Source organism: Hordeum vulgare, chromosome 4H (assembly GCF_904849725.1).
Source record: "Hordeum vulgare subsp. vulgare chromosome 4H, MorexV3_pseudomolecules_assembly, whole genome shotgun sequence".
NCBI lineage: Eukaryota > Viridiplantae > Streptophyta > Magnoliopsida > Poales > Poaceae > Hordeum > Hordeum vulgare.
Window position 1 is genome coordinate 590,874,445 of NC_058521.1, and position 21,152 is coordinate 590,895,596.

Consider the following 21,152-nt stretch of genomic DNA (forward strand, 5'->3'; position numbering starts at 1 on the left):
TTTCGTCCGGAATTACTTGTCGCAAAAATGAATAGAAATGGATGTATCTAGAACTAAAACGCATCTAGATACATCCATTCCTCCGACAAGTATTTCCGAACGGAGGGAGTATATATATTGCCATGAGGCTCAAGCAATACAACTACTATTCCATCAATGCCTCTCTCCCTTCTAACATGATATCTGCCGTAGGTTTCTAGACCTAGCTGCCGCTTGCCGCTTCCGCCCCACGTGCCGCCTCCGGGGCGATCGGCCTCCATGACCGCCGTTGGGGACCGCGCCGCCCGTGCGTATGGTTTGTCCGCCGGTCGTGTTGACCGACTGCTCTAGAGAATTTTTCCCGATCTCTTGATCCGGGTTGATCTACGTTTCTTTCTTGTTTTTCAATCTAAGATCAGTTTGCGCCGCCCGCCGCCGCCATCGACCACCGCACCTTTACTCCGACATCAGCGCGACCCGGCCTCTTCACCGACCCGACGGTCTCGCGCGATGCGGCGGCCCCTCAAGGCCGTCGACTGCGCGTCTGCTCGTCCGTCGCCATGCATCGGTCGTCGTCGCCCTTCTTCGAGCGGGACTGTTTCATCATCACCCGTCGCCTCGTACGGGCGCGCACCGGCTGCCTCGGCCCGGCTGCATCGGGTCGGCTCCCGGCTCCGGCCGCGTCGGCTGCCTCAGGCCGTTTACTGGCTCCGGGCGCGTCCTCCTTGCTGCCTGCCTCGGGCCGACTACTTGCTGGTGGTTGTGTCGGCCTTGCCGGCTACCATGAGCTGGCTGCATCATTGGCCACGTCAGGCCAACTGCCGGCTCCGGGCGCGTCAGCCTTGCCGCCTGCCTCGGGCCGGCTGCTGGTTGGCGGTTGTGTCGGCCTCGACGGCTGCCTCGAGTCGGCTGCATCGTCGGTCGCGTCGGGCCGGCTGCCAGCTCCGGTTGCGATCGTCGTCGCCGACTTCATCTCGTACGCCGCCACCCCGCCACCATCATGCGACGTCCCCGACCTCGCGCGCGGTCGGATTGATCAACCGCATGTCCGCAATCCACCTCAGCTATGTCGTGCGACCGATCTGGCCCGACAATCGTGCGCGCCTTCGCAGGTCCCGTGAAGACTGTCCCGATTAAAGCGCGCCCCTCCATCGATCAAGCACTGGGCTGCCGCTGCGTCGCCCCGCGGGGCCGCGGGGCCGTCGCCCCGTGGTTCTCCTCGCGGCTGCACCGCCCGCGACCCGCCACTACGCCGCCCCGTCGGGCCATCGCATCGCAGCACGCGGCCTAAGCCGCCGCCCCAACCCGCGCGTTGCCGTTTCGTTGTCCCTTCAGGCCGTAGCGCCGCGGTGCGCGGTCCACTCCGTCGTCCCCGCATGTCGACTTCCTGCGGTATGCGTCGCGTCGTCTCCTTTGGCGCGGGAACGCCATTGTCCGCGACGGTCTTCGTCACGTTGTCGGGCTCCTCCTCGCCTACTTCGAGCATCGCCGCCGCGCTCCGTCGTCGCTGCCGCCACCGCTCCTCTTCGGCGACGTTACAACTCGCCCATCTGAGCCACTTCGTGCCTCTTCTTCGGTGCCATTGTAGCTCGCCCACCCGAGTCGCGCTGCCCGTCCACCTCCTTTATCTCCGTCGAGCACCAGCTCATCGCCAGCGTCGCCGTCGTCTTCTCCGACCACTTCGTCTACTCCGACCACCGTGTGCAACATTGGACTCCGTTGATTTGCGCCACAGCCGTCGTCGAGTCCTTCTCTCCTAGCCTCCTCGACATGGCGTACAAGTTGTGTGCAGGTCCCTGTCTACAGATGCCTGGTGCTGGCAACACCGACGCGTGCCTTTGTTCCCGGTGTGTTCCCAGACCTGTCAAGCCTAGAGCGACATCGTCAACATCGTACATGTCCGTCTACTCATGCCCGATGCTGACAACACCGATGTGTGCCTTTGTCCACAAAGTGTCCCCAGGCTTGGCAAACCCGGTGTGACGCATCGTCAACTTTGTCTCCTTCCCGACGCATCACTTCTTCGACACCACTGCGCCTATGACTAACTCGGCGCCTCCTTGCGCCCGCGGCTCCACGACGACTTCCTCGACATCGGCTACCCCGACTCGACATCGACCACGGCGTTCTTCGCACGGCTACCTCGACCACAACTACATCACCCTACGCTCTCGGCTACCTCGACATCGGATAAAGGGCTACCGCCTTGCTTGAGAAACCTCGTCGATTTTCATTCCAACCACAACTTCCGCGATGCATCGACCGTTTCGACTATGAGGGGGATGACCGTCGGCTTACCTTCGGATTCTTCTCCAGTCTCACTGTCTGCCTCGCTACCGTTGTGATCACGAGGGGATGTTGATTATATTGATTATTAGAAAATATGAGATAGGCTAGGATTTGTCCTACCTTGTCTTGTACTTCAAATTGGTCATTGTACTCCTATATATATACCCACGTGGCTCAAGCAATACAACAACTATTCCATCCATCGCTCTCTCCCTTCTAACACTTGGCTCGGTTCCTCTTCGTCAAGCCGAAAATTACCTGGCTTGCCTGCCAACCACATTATAGGGACAAAGGGCAGGGTTGTGTAGTGTTGTGCTCCCACGTGCCAAAATTTTGCGTTTTGACTTTCTAGTTAAGTAAATCAAGATCTAAACCACTTTTATAATAAAATTAGAATCTCATCCTTTTTCTATCGCGGACCCCATAACGATAGGCAGTGGCGTAGCCAGGAGATGGACAGGGTGGTCCATGGACCATCCTGAAATCCCATCATATCCAATATATAAGATAGAAAATGGATATTATATTTTTTACAATGCATAGAATTATATAAAAAAAATTATTGGACCACCCTGGCTCACCGAGCTGGCTACGTCACTGACGGTAGGGTACAACAACCTACCATCAAAGCCCCTACCAATAGAAAAAAGGGTCACGTCAGCACAATACACCCCTATCGTCACAGGTGTTGACAATAGCATATGCAACCCTATCGTCAAGATGCCTGACAATCGGGTGCGTGCGTGCATTTTGTTGTTGTTGCTGTAGGACGTACAATCCGACCGTCAAGGACCTTGGCGATAGGGTGCTGCAGTGTACCCTACCGTTATGGGACTGACGATAGAAAAATGGTCAAATCCTGATTTTTTTACGAACGAAGGTCATTGATTTACTTCAACAAAAGGGTCAAACACATGAAATTTAGCCCTCCCATGCACAAGCTAGGCACTCCCAGTTTGTTTCCTGCCGTCATTTAACCATCGTCGGGCAGGACGTACGACGCAAAGTAGAGCACACTTTCTTCTCGCTGCTCAAAACCAAAGCTGCCCAACCTGCAAAGCTGACTCGACTCGAGTCCCACACAAGGTCAGGTCAGACGTGTGGGAGATGATGACGGTCAAGCAACAGCCTGAGACTGAGACGAGAATAAAGTCAAGTCATCATACCCAAGGTTAAAGGGGCGCAAAGTCTGGTGCCATGGCAACAGGGGGCACGCTAGTGGAGTAGTACGTACTACTATACTTTACCCCCATTATCAATGGGCAGTTGGATTTCCAAGCAACGGGTCAGGTCACAGTATTCCTTGCGTGGCACGAGAGGAACAAACGCAAAGAGATTCTGTCAGAGAATCGCTTCACAACAAAGACTGCGTTCGGCCCAGGTTTACAGATAAGATGCCACGGAATCAAATCACCAGTTCAACCCGCCAAAAGAACCACTACATATATATAAATGCACAAAGACTTGCCTTGGAGGTTGGGAATGCATCAACTTGACACTGGATGTGCAGGCATTTCAGTTGTTCGAACAAGAAGCAGCCACATTATTGCACGCGGTACTTTGCATGGCTGATGAAGAAACTACTGCGAAATTTACGCTCGTGCCGGCTCGTCCGCTGTGCTGTGATTCTACTACAGCTTGTCTTTGAACATCGACGACTCAGCTGCTGCAGCCGCATACTGGTGTACATGCAGAGAAATTACATGGTGGGTGGCTGCCGCACAGCAGTAATTTGTTTCATCTACTTACTACCTGCCAGAAGACGAGTGAGTGGAGCAACCCGATCGCCGTGCCTTCTTAAGCTAGTGTATGAAACGGGAGGCGTCGTGATCTATGGCAGAAGAAATCGACCAGGTGAACAGAAGCGGGTCGGCGAAGGATCATGCGTCTTCTGTCCATCGTCGAAATCCAACAGGAAGAAACGGCACAGCGGTCTAGCTGAAGAAATCTACTGCGGCAGGCAGAACCGAGAATCTGGTCGGGAGAAAACCGAAGTGCTCCCCATCAGATTGCACAAAGACGTCGCCGTTAGGCACCACCTCTGCCACTTCAATTGATTGAACTCTGCAATAAGAATATTGTTTGTTATATGAAGAAATCTATCATGATTTTTGAATTAAACCGTGCTTGCTGCGTTTCCGAAACACTTCTGAAATTAGAACAATGATTACTGCTTCAACTGGTGGAATTAGTGTTCTGAAAACTGACCAAATGCGCTTAGCAAAGCATGTTCGCGTTACCCACGCGCTTCCATAAAAACAAATTTTGTGTTTGGCTAGTTCTTACATAAACAGTCAGAGGGCTCACATATTGCTCAAGAAAAACACACACCAAACTTTTGGACCTTTGCCAAACATTAAGATATTATAGCAAGTAGTACTAATGAAGAATGTTAAGAAATACTAGAGTAATCCATCAACATAAAGATGTGTTAGGAGGTTGGCTGATATGTTCAGACATTCCAAGGGACAAACTACCTTCCTTGGGAGCATAAAAAGCAATATGCTTTCTGCAGTATCTGTGTGTTTTCCATGCAGGTAAAACTTGTACAAAAGGAACATCATCCAAGTTCACAGAATCACTTTACATTGTAATGACCTTTTCACTCTCAAGTGCAAGAACCTTAAGAAAACCCGATGTGTTGTTTACCTTATTGATGACACACCATTCACCGTTAAGTGTGTGCCTCCATACAGCCTATGTAGCTTAAGAAGAAAACTGCACCACTTGAAATCTTGTATAATAACAACCTGTAAAACACCTTACAAATTACTACAAGCATGCCATTTACTCTAAATTGTAAATTAATTTTGACTGGCTTAGGCACCTGAAGGTCACCGCTAAAAGGATCAACTGTTGGAGTAATCTTCATGCCACCACCAAAGTACTTGGCATTTCCTACGCATAGAGCAGTGACTTTATCAACCGTTCTCCATTCACCTCCATTTACCTATTATTTGTGTTATCAGATTGCAGAGGTTCAAAATTACATGGGCAGAAAAAACTGTATAGTGCAACTCACTTGGAAGCAAAACGTACATAAAAGCTCACCTTTATTCTCAAATCTCGATTAGTATGTCCCCAAAAGCCTCTTAGAGCTCCCAGAACATAACATAAGTTGCCAAACCTCTTGTACATAGAAGCAAAATAACCTGCCTTGGCACTCCTGTGGGAGTAGTAATTTTAAAATTTCCAACATGTATACTCCCTCTGTTCACTTTTATAAGACGTTTTAGACATTCAGACACTGCCCAAAACAGTACAAAGCAAGCTTTCTAAAACGTCTTATAAAAATGAACGGAGGGAGTATTAAATTTGATGTTTCAAATTATCATTATTCACTTACAGATGGATGTCAGCAACATTAATAAAGAAATGTGGGTCTCCATTTGGACCCTCCATCATGCCAATGTCTAGTTTTGATTTAACTCCTGCAGAAAATGTTTACCTGTGAGTCTGAGACGTTGGGCATACAATTCCACTGAGTCTGAGTACACAACTATATGATCATGTTGATCTTGGTTTCATGATTTTCACAAAAATGGGGAAGTAGTCATTGAAATGTTGAAATTAGAGTCGCTAGAACTTGATCATCTGTTATAGCTATCCGCAATGATGAATTAGTTTAATCCGGTTACTATATCTTCGTGTACTTAACTTGATAACAGAGAAAGAATAAACATAGATTCTATATGGGAACAAAGAGTAGCAAGGAAGAAACCTCTCACAATTCGATCAATCGCCTGATGGGGATCATTTGACCTGGTTTAACAAACAAGAACATGTTCCAGTGAAAATAGAGGCTACCAAACCACAAGGACATATTTAGATCATACAAGAATGAAAACATAATTACCAGCCAAATGTCCTAGCAAAGTCTGAGCCAGTTCCAAGTGGAATGAGCTGCGAAAGATAAACAAGGTGCTTCACTATCGAACAAATTCCAGTGCGTAAACATTACATAACACACTAACAGTTATGTCTCATCAAAAGACAAAAAGGGCGATCTCTTTTCTTTTTTTAGCAAAGCAAACAAGGTATGGTACTCACACCAAGCGCCGTCAAGTGATCAGGCCCTCGATCTAGAGCCCGGATTGGGCTTCCTTTCCAAAAGAAGCCATTCACCACCTGCACATGTGCTTCCGGTATCAATTGCGGGAAATGCCAACAATTTGCACCAATATCGTACCAACACGCGACACACAAATACCTCATGAAGCGTCCCATCCCCGCCAACGGCGATCACAGCATCAGCGCCATCCTTTATAGCCTAAGGCACGCACAACAGGGCCAGTGTTCAGAGAACAGTGGGAACCCCATAGTGGGAAAATTAACAGGTGATGATTGAATTTGATATGGAGCCAGGCACACACCTCCCTCGTGACATCTATGGCGTGCGACGGGCCCGAGGTGATGCACTCGCAAATCTGATCGCCCGATACACACGAAGGCACAAAGCAAAATATTCAGTGAGATCGCCGAGTTATTTACCAGCGGATCTGAGCCCAAGCATGGTCTGGCACGGCAACCATAACTTGCGGTTGTGGTGTGAGGTGGTCTGCCGGGATCTACGAGCTCTCAGAGGCTTACGTTGCATTGGTCGGCGAGGCGGGTGCGGAGGAGGGGGAGCAGCTGCTTCCACTGCTTGCCCGTCCGGCCATTGGCGCCTGCACAGCGGGATCCGCGCGGCGCGGACGGCGTTTAGAGTAGAAATAGGTGGCCGGGGGGAAGGGGGGAGGGGGAGGCTAGAGGAGGGGCGTACCGGAGGGGTTGACGACGAAGACGAAGTCGCGGCGGCGGCCGGGGGAGGCCGTGGCGGAGGCGTGGTCCGACGCGAGGCTTACGGCGCCCAACTGGGAGCGGCTGAGCGAGGCGCGCGGCCGGAGTATCGCCGGCCTCGGCGTCGCCGGCGAGGACATGACGTCGCCGTTGCTTTTCCCGATTTGACTGTGCAGGCAGACGCACGAGGGATGCGAGACCAAAAAGGCGCCGCTTATTGAAGTACGTCTTCTTATGGACAAAGCAGGTTTTCCATGTGTTCGTGTTTTTAAGACATCGAAGGTAGATCTGCCCACTATTATACGATGACACTAGCAAAAGGACCCGTGCGTTACAACGGAAGAAAAATATATCACACGTTTTTAATTTATAAAAAATATTTATAATCTAGAAATTTATAGTTACGATATAAACAAAGATGATCTTACCTTATAAACGTGCAGTTTAAAATTTCATAGGTCTTCTATTTTAACACGCTTTCATGTAGATTTAATACGTGTAAAGAAACGGGCAAGTAACATTCAGTTTCATCTTTAACCCAGATTAGTACTAGTATGAAAGAAAGATGAATGATGAATTATTTATTAAGATTGCACCTAGATAGTATTTTTATTAAATGTTTAACAGATAAAATAACATCATATTGAAATTCTATATATTTTTCTAATCAAATTCCATATATAAGAATGTTAAATTTGAAGTTATGGTTTAGAAGATATGAGTATGTTAAAAAACATTTAATATGTACTACGAAATTAATGTCAGAAACATCATCTTTTTTTATAAAATAACATGACGGACTAAGAATACTTATTTTCTTTATTAATAGGTATAGATAGACACAATCACTCGTATATAGGAGCATAGACTCATTTTTATAAATGCACACATATTCTAGCTCTTAAATCTTTAAAAGACTGAGCCGACATATCATTTTGAGATTTTACAAAGTCTCCGTGAACACCTCATAGTCGACGGAAGTGACTCCTCCCGCCGAACGCGCATCGTCGAAAATTCAAAAATAAATTTAAATAAATGCAAGCACCAAAACTTAAACTTGATGGATTAAAAATATCACTGTTTTTCTAACCATCCAACCACAGATTAATTCATCACTTATGTTTTTGGATGACCATTCATTCACGCAAGGATTGCAAATTGCAATGATAGACAATAGGTTTATGTCGAAAATAAACTAAGCACAAAAGTTGCCGTGCTTGGTACCTTTGTCATCCCCATGTCACTAAATTTGTCTTAAAAAAAGTGTAAAGTTGTCATGTGCTTGCGTGACATTCGACACTTATCAAGGTCCAAGATCCAACCATTATGCTGTAGCAAGAAAAATGGAAAGATAATGGACATACAACGATCAATAAAAAGAATAAAAGACTTGCTAGAAATCGATTCTCAGATATTTTACTATGGTAAAATCAAGCGTTTTTATGATAATTAAAAATTTGATGATATATTTATATGAAAATCCAAAATAAAATTACATAGAAGATCACACTTTGTATGCCGTATACCGAAAATTGAAAATTACACTGAACCAACATCAAAGAAATAGGACACCTGCAAATGTTCTCATCATACCAGACTTTAAGATCACAATAGCCATTGGCCACTTGAGGCAAGGTCTAGAAATCGGAAAAGAAACATCGATTGAAGCATCAACCCATGCATCATAGGTTTGTAATCTATCATCACAATCCAGAGAATTAGAGAAACCGAACCATACCGCAAGAAGATGTCAAAATCGTCGCACCAATAGCCGACTATTTTTATCCTTGATAGACACACCACAGATCTGAATAAAGCCAATAGATATGGTGACACAAGCTACCAAGGTCTAAAGAGAGCCAATATATACCACAAACTCTCAAGGTCATTCATCGACTTCAGATCGGACATCGTTGAGGTAGGAAGATGCCGAAGAGACGTTATTCCAACATCTCATCGCCTCCTCCACCTCGTCGATGCTATCGCGAAAACAAAAACCTAAAGAAAACCCCGAAAATGGACGGGTCCACACTCCTCTTGCCGCCGCTGAGGCCGCTAGACGACGAAGTGCAGAGCGAATGAGACGACGGCGTAAGGGAGTCCTTTGGTGGTGGCGGTGGCTAGGATAGGTAAACAGTTGTCCGGCGATGTCTTGGTGGTGATAGAGGAGCATAGGTGAGAGGGAGATATGATGCCAATAGATCGGAAAGGTGCTCATCATCAATGCTTGTTGTGGAGAAGGCATGACACCTGCTAAAGTGATCAGTTGTCGGTTGACTCGGGATTGAAAGAGCATGGTGTCGTCTTGGAGCTCATGTGCGTCGACGGTCAACTTGGGCCCTTGCGGTGGCTAGGTCATGGTGGAGGGCCTTGTCATCCCCGTAGTGGTTCTTTTTGCTCATCTTTTGCTCACTTGGGGTTGATGTTGTTGATCTTTAGTACCCTTGTATCTTGTCTTGGGTGTGTGCGTTGTGGTGTGGTGGTGTTTGTTTGAGATGTTCATGGTTCGTTGCTTTTATATATAAAGCAGGGCAAAAGCCTTTTTCGGTAAAGAGCATGGTGCCCCCATGTTTGATTTTCATAATTGATGACAATCCCTATGGACTAATGGTTACTTTTAGTTGTACTTTAAGGTTTGTCCACATGCAATGCTTGAAGACCATATGTTGGTTTCAAGGTTATAAGAAGGAGAGTATGAGTTGACCAAGGTACTATTCAAGGAGTTATCCAAAGACTGATCATGTGAGAGTTGAGCCTATTGCAAATATGTCTTGAAGAAGAAGATTGTGTGAGCATTCATGATTACCTTCAAAACATTATCTTTAAGAATAGAGAAGATAATATGGATTCAAGTTCATCAACACACAAAGCATAGAAGATGTAACGAGTGCGATCAAGTGATCCCATGGTATGATAAGCATTGTCCATTACACTTTGTGCAATAACCTTTGGTCTATGTGAGGGTTACTTGTGGGGTTAGGTATGTTTCCATGGGCATGCATCAAAATAAAGATCTCATATGACCCATGAATGATGACATGCAAGTTCAAGTGCAGCATCACGAAGAGATCACATGCTTGAAGCTTTCCGTCCATTCTCGTGATAATGGGCACGTGAAGATGTGCCTAAAAGAGGCTCACCCATAGTGGAGTATGGGGAAGAAATTAACTAGTCTTCATCAAGTCAACAAAATCAAGAAAGGTGGTCAAACTTGAGGAGGTCAAGATCGTCATCATCTATCTCAAGTGGACTATGTGCGAGGCAAAGGTATATCACTGATAGGTTTTCTGTCTTATGAATCTCATGGCGTTAGTTGTGATACCATGTTATAGGATTGATAGTCGTAATATCAAGGGAGGGGGCTCTCGAGTGAGTGGCTTGAAAGCACATATGCTCCCTTGGTGGTTTTGATAATTCATGACAACATACATTGTCTTTTGGACTAACACTTTTACCTAGTATATTTCAGGAATAGTCCATAGAGAGCATTGGATAAAGGCTTATGTGGATATGCCCCTTGATGCAAGAAAGGAATAAGATTGGCCTAAGCTTCAAGCTAGAAGACTCTTCATTTTATATTTGTGAAGAATCACTTTTGAGTCCATAGGAAAGACAATACTATTAAAAGGGGTGAGGTACTAATATGAACTGGTTGCTCAAGTGCTCAAAGATAGACATCAAAAACACTCAGTCATTTTTCTCACATAACCATTCTATCCAAAGCCTCATACAAAAAAATCGGTGACACCAAGTTTGTGAATTCACACCTACCGATTTTCATCCCAGACAGAACCCTAGCAAAAGCCACCAAATCGGTGCAACCGAAACCGTGTCGGTGCAACCAAGTTGAGGTGACCAACTTTCTGTTACCTCGATACACAAAATCAAAATTTCGGAGTTTGCGTATCGGTGTCACCGAGCTGTGTCATCCCACTGTTAGCCACCTTTTCAGTGTCACCGAGTTGTGTATATCGGTTCCACCGAGATTCAAAAGTTGATGCCTTTAGTGCAAGTCGGTACAACCGAGTTGGCTATTTAGGTCTAATGGTTGGATTTTTGGGGCTGCCTATATATACCCCTCCACCTCCTCTCATTCGAGAGAGAAGCACTCAGAACACACACTTCACTGCCACATCCATTTTTTTTGAGAGAGAGTCACCTACTCATGTGTTGAGACCAAGATATTCCAATCCAATCATTTGAAACTTGATCTCTAGCCTCCTCAAGTTGCTTTCCACCAAATCAATCTCTCCTACCCATGCCTATTCTTTGAGAGAGTGATTGCGTATTGAGGAGACTATCTTTAGAAGAACAAGAGCAAGGAGTTCATCATTCTACCACATCTATTACCTTTTGGAGGGTGGTGCCTCCTAGATTGGTTAGATCTCGCTTGGGAGCCTCCTACTTCGTGTTGTGGAGTTGAACCAATATGTTTGTAAGGGCAAGTAGATCGCCTACTTCGTGAAGATCTACCGTGAGTGAGGCTAGTCATGTGTAGGCAGAAGTCGTGGTGGAATAGACAAGGCTGCTTCTTCGTGGACCCCTTGTGGGTGGAGCCTTCCATGGGCTCTGGCAGCCGTTACCCTTCGTGGGTTGAAGTCTCCACTAACATGGACGTACGATAGCGCCACCTATCATAACCATGCCAAAAATTGTTGTGTCAACCTCTTTGTGTTTGATCTCCTAAACTCTATTCCTTATTACATGTGCAAAGTCTTTACTTTTCCGCTACCATATATTTTGACTAGCATTTGTAGGGTGTACTTGTTGGAATTATGCCCTAGAGGCAATAATAAATATAGTTATTATTATAATTCCTGTATCAAGATAAGCGTTTATTATCCATGCTATAATTGTATTGAATGAAGACTTATATACATGTGTGGATACATAGACAAAACACTGTCCCTAGCAAGCCTCTAGTTGGCTAGCGAGTTGACGAAAGATAGTCAGGGTCTTCTGACTATGTACAAGGTGTTGTTGCTTGATAACTGGCTCACGTCATTAGGAGAATCACGTGATGGACTAGACCCAAACTAATAGACGTAGCATGTTGATCATGTCATTTTGTTGCTACCGTTTTCTGCGTGTCAAGCATTTGTTCCTATGACCATGAGATCATATAACTCACTGACACCGGAGGAATGCTTTGTGTGTATAATACGTCGCAACGTAACTGGGTGACTATAAAGATGCTCTACAGGTATCTCCGAAGGTGTTCGTTGAGTTAGTATGGAACGAGACTGGGATTTGTCACTCCGTGTGATGGAGAGGTATCTTGGGGCCCACTCGGTAATACAACATCAGACACAAGCCTTGCAAGCAATGTAACTTAGTGTAAGTTGCGGGATCTTGTATTACGGAACGAGTAAAGAGACTTGCCGGTAAACGAGATTGAAATAGGTATGCGGATACTGACGATCGAATCTTGGGCAAGTAACATACCGAAGGAGAAAGGGAATGACATATGGGATTATATGAATCCCTGGCACTGAGGTTCAAACGATAATATCTTCGTAGAATATGTGGGATCCAATATGGGCATCCAGGTCCCGCTATTGGATATTAACCGAGGAGTCACTCGGGTCATGTCTACATAGTTCTCGAACCCGCAGGGTCTGCACACTTAAGTTTCGACGTTGTTTTATGCGTATTTGAGTTATATGGTTGGTTACCGAATGTTGTTCGGAGTCCCGGATGATATCACGGACGTCACGAGGGTTTCTGGAATGGTCCGGAAACGAAGATTGATATATAGGATGACCTCATTTGATTACCGGAAGGTTTTCGGAGTTACCGGGAATGTACCAGGAATGACGAATGGGTTCCCGGTGTTCACCGGGGGGGGGGGGCAGCCCACCCCGGGGAACCCCATAGGCCTTGGGGGTGGCGCACCAGCCCTTAGTGGGCTGGTGGGACAGCCCAAGAAGGCCCTATGCGCCATAGATAGAAAATCAAAGAGAAAAGAAAAAAAAAAAGGAGGTGGGAAAGGAGAGAAGGACTCCACCTTCCAATCCTAGTTGGACTAGGATTGGAGGAGGACTCCTCCTCCCTTGGTGGCGCAGCCCTTGGGGCTCCTTGAGCCTCAAGGCAAGCCTCCCCTCCCCTCCTCCTATATATATGGAGCTATTAGGCCTGATTTGAGACAACTTTTGCCACGGCAGCCCGACCACATACCTCCACGGTTTTACCTCTAGATCGCGTTTCTGCGGAGCTCGGACGAAGCCCTGCTGAGATCAGATCACCACCAACCTCCGGAGCACAATCACGCTGCCGGAGAACTCATCTACCTCTCCGTCTCTCTTGCTGGATCAAGAAGGCCGAGATCATCGTCGAGCTGTACGTGTGCTGAACGCGGAGGTGCCGTCCGTTCGGCACTAGATCGTGGGACGGATCGCGGGACGGTTTGTGGGACGGTTCGCGGGGCGCATCGAGGGACGTGAGGAGGTTCCACTACATCAACCACGTTCACTAACGCTTCTGCTGCGCGATCTACAAGGGTACGTAGATCGGAAATCCCCTCTCGTAGATGGACATCACCATGATAGGTCTTCGTGCGCGTAGGAAAATTTTTGTTTCCCATGCGACGTTCCTCAACGGTACTAGACTTGTTAGAATTGCTAAAATCTACCAACCATCAAATTGGAAAAAGGCTAGGACTTTAATCTTGACAAGTAGTCTATTCACCCCCCCTCAAGACAGACCTTCTATCGATCACACAATTGGTATCAGAGCAAGGTCTCCAAAACCTTGGTTTAATCATCATTGGAGGAAGAGGAATGTGACTAGTTCCGGGATTTTTAGCTGTAGAGTGCATATTCTTTATGGGGAGTATTTTAGACAGTTGAAGAATGAAATGCTTGATATATTTGATGAGTTCCATTTGCGCAAGTATGTTGAATATCTCTACGCGCCTCCCATTGATCCCATACATCCTTCTCATGATGATGAAATTGATATGCTTGGTAATCTTAACACTGTTAATCTAATCATTAGAGGACTATCAAGAAATGTGCTTAATCAAATGCAAAACTTTGAGTGTGCTCATACTTTGTGGAAAAACTTAGAGGAAAGATATCCAAATTATTCCTTGAAAAATCTTGATATCATTGTCCACAAATGCATTGCTTTTCACAAAATGAAGCCAAGTGATCCCAATTTTGATAATTTTCTATTTGAGCTTCGTGACCTCATGCGTGCTAAAGGAGATGCCATTACTATTAACAATATCATTGTTGAAGCCATTTGCATGCATAATTATGAACATTGTCATAGTCAAAATTCTGATGAAACTCTTGTTTCTTATGATGAGGGAACTTCATCTGATGATGAGTATGTGGAGCATGGCTACTACGATTAAGATGAGGAGTTTGACATTGAGTATGAGAAGACCATGAGGAACCTTAGTCTTATGGTGAACCTTAGAGACTACATGATCCGTGGAAAGGAGTGGGTTCTCAACAATGGATGCACCTATCACATGACCGGAGATAAAGACATGTTCCATGAGATCACACCAAACCGTGGACCTCGAAGGTATGTGACCTTTAGAGATATCTCCAAGGGTAAGGTACTTGGTCTTGGTAAGGTGGCGTATCTCATGATAGTTGCAATCAAAATATCATGCTTGTTGAATCCCTTGGCTACAATCTTCTTTCCGTATCTAGACTAGCAAATTTTTGTTTTGATGTGCTATTTACGAAAGTTGACTTCTGAATGTTTCGTAGTGACAACCATAACATTGTCTTTACTGGTTTTCATAGAGTTGATCTATACATTGTCGATTTCTCTAAGAAATCGAAACCCCGTACATGTCTTATTGCTAAATCTTCTAAAGGTTGGTTATGGCATAGAAGGTTAGGACATGTTGGTATGCATAATCTTGACAAACTTATCAAAGGTGATGATATTCTTGGTGTTAAAGATGTTATCTTTGATTAAGATAGACTTTGTAGTGCTTGTCAAACAGGATATCAAGTTGGTGGAAGTCATCTCGTGAAGAACATCATGACTACAAGAAGGCCACTTGAGCTGCTTCACATGGATCTCTTTGGTCCCAATGCTTACAAGAGCCTCGATGAAAATTCTTATGGTTTAGTCATTGTTGGTGATTTTTCCAGATATGCGTGGGTATTCTTTGTTGATGATAAGTCGCAGGTACAAAAATATTCAAGAACTTCATTCGAAAAGCCCAAAATCAGTTTGAACTGAAGATCAAGAGGGTTCGGAGCGACAACGAAACGGAGTTCAAGAACACGAATGTGGATACCATTCTTGATGAAGAGGGTATCTCACATGAGTTCTCGGCGACATACACGCCTCAACAAAATGGAGTTGTTGAGAGGAAGAACCGGACTCTCATAGAGATGGCCAGAATGATGCTTGACGAATATAAGGCTCCAAGACACTTTTGGGCAGAAGCCGTGGAAACAGCTTGCCATGCCATAAACCGACTCTACCTACACAAGCTTCTTGGTAAAATGGCATACGAGCTAGTCGCCGGTAACAAACCCCAAGTCGGATACTTTTGAGTATTCGGCTCCAAGTGCTATATTCTTGATAAGCATTGTTGCTCTAAATTTGATCCTAAATCTTATGAAGGTTTCGTACTCGGTTACAGATCGAACTCTCACACTTACCGTGTCTACAACAACTTCACTCGAAAAGTTGAAGAGACGGTAGATGTGAAGTTTGAAGTTTGATGAAGTTTCTTACTGAAAAGGGTTTTGAGATTGGTAAAATTGATGCAACCTTATTCACTAAAAGAGTTAATGGAGAACTATTTGTTGGGTAACGTAGCATAAATTCAAAAACTTTCCTCCGCATGTTCAGATCTTCCTATGGAGAGACCAGCAACGAGAGAGGGGTAAGAGCATCTTCGTACCTTTGAAGATCGCTAAGCGGAAGCGTTGCTAGAACGCGGTTGATGGAGTCGTACTCGCGGCGATTCCGATCTAGTGCCGATCAACGGCACCTCCGTGTTCAACACACGTGCAGCCCGGTGACGTCTCCCGCACCTTGATCCAGCAAGGAGGAGGGAGAGGTTGGGTAAGAAGACCAGCAACACGACGGCGTGGTGTTGGTGGCGAGACGAGGTCTCCCGGCAGGGCTTCGCCAAGCGCCGACAGAGAGGAGGAGGAAGAAGTGCAGGGCTGCGCCGAGGGAGAGGGAAAACCGTGTCCTCCAAAGGCCAAAAGTGCCCACTATATATAGGGGAAGGGGAGAGGGGGTGCCACCCCTAGGGTTCCCACCCTAGGGGGTGCGGCAGCCCTCCCAGATGGGGGGAGTGGCGGCCAGGGCAAGGAGGAGGGGTGGCGCACCCCTCTGGTGGGCCTAAGGCCCACCTTAGTTAGGGTTCCCCCCTTCCCCTTTTTTCTGGTGCACATGGGCTGGGTGGGGGGCGCACCAGCCCACTTAGGGGCTGGTTCCCTTGCCCACTTAGCCCATCTAGCCTCCCGGGGTCGTCACCCCCCTTCGGTGGTCCCCCGGGACCACCTCCGGTGGTCCCGGTGGTCCCGGTACGTTACCTGTGATGCCCGAAACACTTCCGGTGTCCGAAACCATCCGTCCTATATATCAATCTTTACCTCCGGACCATTCCGTAGCTCCTCGTGATGTCCGGGATCTCATCCGGGACTCCGAACAACCTTCGGTAATCTCGTATAACAATTCCTATAACCCTAGCGTCATCGAACCTTAAGTGTGTAGACCCTACGGGTTCGGGAGACAGGCAGACATGACCGAGACACCTCTCTGGCCAATAACCATCAGCGGGGTCTGGATACCCATGGTGGCTCCCACTAGCTCCACGATGATCTCATCGGATGAACCACGATGTCAAGGATTCAATCAATCTCGTATACGATTCCCTTTGTCTGTCGGTATAGAACTTGCCCGAGATTCGATCGTCGGTATACCTATACCTTGTTCAATCTCGTTACCGGTAAGTCTCTTTACTCGTTCCATAGCACGTCATCGTGTGACTAACTCCTTAGTCACATTGAGTCATGATGATGTTCTACCGAGTGGGCCCAGAGATACCTCTCCGTCACATGGAGTGACAAATCCCGATCTCGATTTGTGCCAACCTAACAGACACTTTCGGAGGTACCCGTAGTGCACCTTTATAGTTACCCAGTTACGTTGTGACGTTTGATACACCCAAAGCACTCCTACGGTATCCGGGAGTTGCACAATCTCACGGTCGAAGGAAAAGATACTTGACATTAGAAAAGCATTAGCATACGAACAATACGATCTAGTGCTAGGCTTAGGATTGGGTCTTGTCCACCACATCATTCTCCCAATGATGCGGTCCCGTTATCAATGACATCCAATGTCCATGATCAGGAAACCATGATCATCTATTGACTAACGAGCTAGCCAACTAGAGGCTTGCTAGGGACACATTGTGATCTATTCATTCACACATGTATTACTGTTTCCTGTTAATACAATTATAGCATGAACGATAGACGATTATCATGAACAAGGAAATATGATAATAACCATTTTATTATTGCCTCTAGGGCATATTTCCAACAGTCTTCCACTTGCACTAGAGTCAATAATCTAGTTACATTGTGATGTATCGAACGCCCATAGCATTATGGTGTTGATCATGTTTTGCTCGTGGAAGAGGTTTAGTCAACGGGTCTGCAATATTCAGATCCGTGTGTACTTTACAAATATCTATCACTCCACTCTGGACATGGTCCTGGATGGAGTTGTAGCGGCGCTTGATGTGCTTCGTCTTCCGGTGAAACCTGGGCTCCTTGGCTATGGCAATGGCTCCAGTGTTATCACAGAAGAGTGTCATAGGACCCGACGCACTTGGAACCACTCCAAGGTTGGTGATGAGCTCCTTCATCCAAATTCCTTCATGAGCCGCTTCTGAAGCAGCTATGTACTCCGCTTCACATGTAGATGCTGCCACGACTTCTTGCTTGCTGCTGCACCAGCTCACTGCCCCACCATTCAACACATATACGTATCCGGTTTGTGACTTAGAGTCATCCTGATCTGTGTCGAAGCTAGCGTCGACGTAACCCTTTACGACGAGCTCTTCGTCACCTCCATAAACGAGAAACATTTCCTCAGTCCTTTTCAGGTACTTAAGGATATTCTTGACCGCTGTCCAGTGTTCCGCACCGGGATTACTTTGGTACCTCCCTACCAAGCTTATCGCAAGGTTTATATCAGGTCTGGTACACAGCATGGCATACATTAGAGAGCCCACGGCTGAAGCGTAGGGGACAGAACCCATCTTCTCTCTATCTGCTGCCGTGGTCGGCGACTGAGTCTTACTCAATCTCATACCTTGCAAAACTGGCAAGAACCCTTTCTTTGAGTTTTACATATTGAACTTCTTCAATATCTTGTCAAGGTATGTACTTTGCGAAAGACATATGAGGCGTCTCGATCTATCTCTATAGATCTTGATGCCTAATATGTATGCAGCTTCTCCAAGGTCCTTCATTGAAAAACTCTTGTTCAAATAGGCCTTTATGCTCTCCAACATCTCTATATCATTCCCCATCAATAATATGTCATCCACATATAGTACGAGGAAAGCTACAGAGCTCCCACTCACTTTCTTGTACAGACAGGCTTCTCCGTAAACCTGTATGAACCCAAACGCTTTAATCACCTCATTAAAGCGAATGTTCCAACTCCGAGATGCTTGCACCAGCCCATAGATGGAGCGCTGGAGCTTGCACACTTTGTTAGCACCCTTAGGGTCGACAAAACCTTCTGGTTGCATCATATACAACTCTTCCTTAAGGTTCCCGTTAAGGAACGCTGTTTTGACGTCCATTTGCCAAATTTCATAATCATAAAAGGCGGCAATTGCTAACATGATTCGGACTGATTTCAGCTTCGCTACGGGAGAGAAAGTCTCTTCGTAGTCAACTCCTTGAATTTGTCGAAAACCCTTTGCGACAAGTCGAGCTTTGTAAACGGTTACATTACCGTTTGCATCAGTCTTCTTCTTGAAGATCCATTTATTTTCTATGGCTCGCCGGTCATCGGGCAAGTCCACCAAAGTCCATACTTTGTTCTCATACATGGATCCTATCTCGGATTTCATGGCCTCAAGCCATTTGTTGGAATCCGGGCCCGCCATCGCTTCTTCATAGTTCGAAGGTTCACCGTTGTCTAACAACATGATTTCCATTACAGGGTTGCCGTACCACTCTGCTGCGGAGCGTACCCTTGTGGACCTTCGCGGTTCAGTAGTAACTTGATCCGAAGCTTCATGATCATCATCATTAACTTCCTCTTCAGTCGGTGTAGGCACCACAGGAACAACTTCTTGCGCTGCGCTACTTTCCTGTTCGAGAGGGGGTGTAATTACCTCATCAAGTTCTACCTTCCTCCCACTTACTTCTTTCGAGAGAAACTCTTTCTCTAGAAAGGATCCGTTCTTGGCAACAAAGGTTTTACCTTCGGATCTAAGATAGAAGGTATACCCAATAGTTTCCTTAGGGTATCCTATGAATACGCATTTCTCCGCTTTGGGTTCGAGCTTTTCTGGTTGAAGTTTCTTCACATAAGCATCGCAGCCCCAAACTTTAAGAAACGACAACTTAGGTTTCTTGCCAAACCACAGTTCATACGGTGTCGTCTCAACGGATTTAGACGGTGCCCTATTTAAAGTGAATGTTGCAGTTTCTAATGCGTATCCCCAAAATGATAGCGGTAAGTCGGTGAGAGACATCATAGATCGTACCATATCTAATAAAGTGCGATTACGACGTTCAGACACTCCGTTGCGCTGTGGTGTGCCAGGCGGCGTCAGTTGTGAAACGATTCCACACTTCCTTAGGTGTGTGCCAAACTCGTGACTCAAATATTCTCCTCCACGATCAGATCGTAGACATTTAATTTTTCTGTCACGTTGATTCTCAACCTCACTCTGAAATTCTTTGAACTTTTCAAACGTCTCAGATTTGTGCTTCATCAAGTAGATATACCCATACCTACTCAAATCATCGGTGAGAGTGAGAACATAACGATAACCACCGCGAGCTTCAACGTTCATTGGACCACACACATCAGTATGTATTATTTCCAATAAGTCGGTTGCTCTCTCCATTATTCCTGAGAATGGAGTCTTAGTCATCTTGCCCATGAGGCACGGTTCGCATGTGTCAAATGATTCAAAGTCAAGAGACTCTAATAGTCCATCAGTATGGAGCTTCTTCATGCGTTTAACGCCGATATGACCAAGGCGGCAGTGCCACAAGTACGTGGGACTATCATTATCAACTTTGCATCTTTTGGTACTCACGCTATGAATATGTGTAACATCACGATCGAGATTCATCAAGAATAAACCATTCACCAGCGGAGCATGACCACAAAACATATCACTCATATAAATAGAACAACCATTATTCTCTGACTTAAATGAGTAGCCGTCTCGCATTAAGCAAGACCCTGATACAATGTTCATGCTTAAAGCTGGTACTAAATAACAATTATTAAGGTTTAAAACTAATCCCGACGGTAGATGTAGAGGCAGCGTGCCGACGGCGATCACATCGACCTTTGAACCATTCCCGACGCGCATCGTCACCTCGTCCTTGGCCAGTCTCCGCTTATTCCGCAGTTCCTGCTTTGAGTTGCAAATGTGAGCAACAACACCGGTATCAAATACCCAGGAGCTACTACGAGCGCTGGTAAGGTACACATCAATAACATGTATATCAAATATACCTTTAACGTTGCCGGCCTTCTTGTCCGCTAAGTATTTGGGGCAGTTCCGCTTCGAGTGACCCTTTCCCTTGCAATAGAAGCACTCAGTCTCAGGCTTGGGTCCATTCTTTTTCTTCTTCCCGGCATCTGGCTTACCGGGCGCGGCAACAACTTTGCCGTCTTTCTTGAAGTTCTTCTTACCCCTGCCTTTCTTGAAACTAGTGGTCTTGTTGACCATCAACACTTGATGCTCCTTCTTGATTTCTACTTCTGCAGACTTGAGCATTGAGTACAACTCGGGAATGGTTTTCTCCATCCCTTGCATGTTGTAGTTAAGCACAAAGCCTTTGTAGCTTGGTGGGAGAGACTGGAGGATTCTGTCAATGATAGCATCATCCGGAAGT

At 46.1% G+C, this 21,152-nt stretch overlaps 1 protein-coding gene across 1 annotated transcript; it reads right to left on the reverse strand.

Annotated features, from left to right (window-relative positions):
- Positions 1-3,737: 3,737 nt before the first annotated feature.
- Positions 3,738-7,282, reverse strand: LOC123449826 (sphingoid long-chain bases kinase 2, mitochondrial). Its single transcript, XM_045127166.1, has 12 exons — positions 7,031-7,282; positions 6,859-6,935; positions 6,642-6,695; positions 6,479-6,538; positions 6,319-6,396; positions 6,125-6,171; positions 5,990-6,030; positions 5,615-5,699; positions 5,320-5,434; positions 5,096-5,218; positions 4,918-5,018; positions 3,738-4,332 (listed from the first exon to the last, which is right to left on the reverse strand). The coding sequence occupies exons 1-12, from the start codon at positions 7,185-7,187 to the stop codon at positions 4,203-4,205; spliced, it is 1,068 nt and encodes a 355-aa protein (XP_044983101.1). The 5' UTR covers positions 7,188-7,282; the 3' UTR covers positions 3,738-4,202.
- Positions 7,283-21,152: the final 13,870 nt, after the last annotated feature.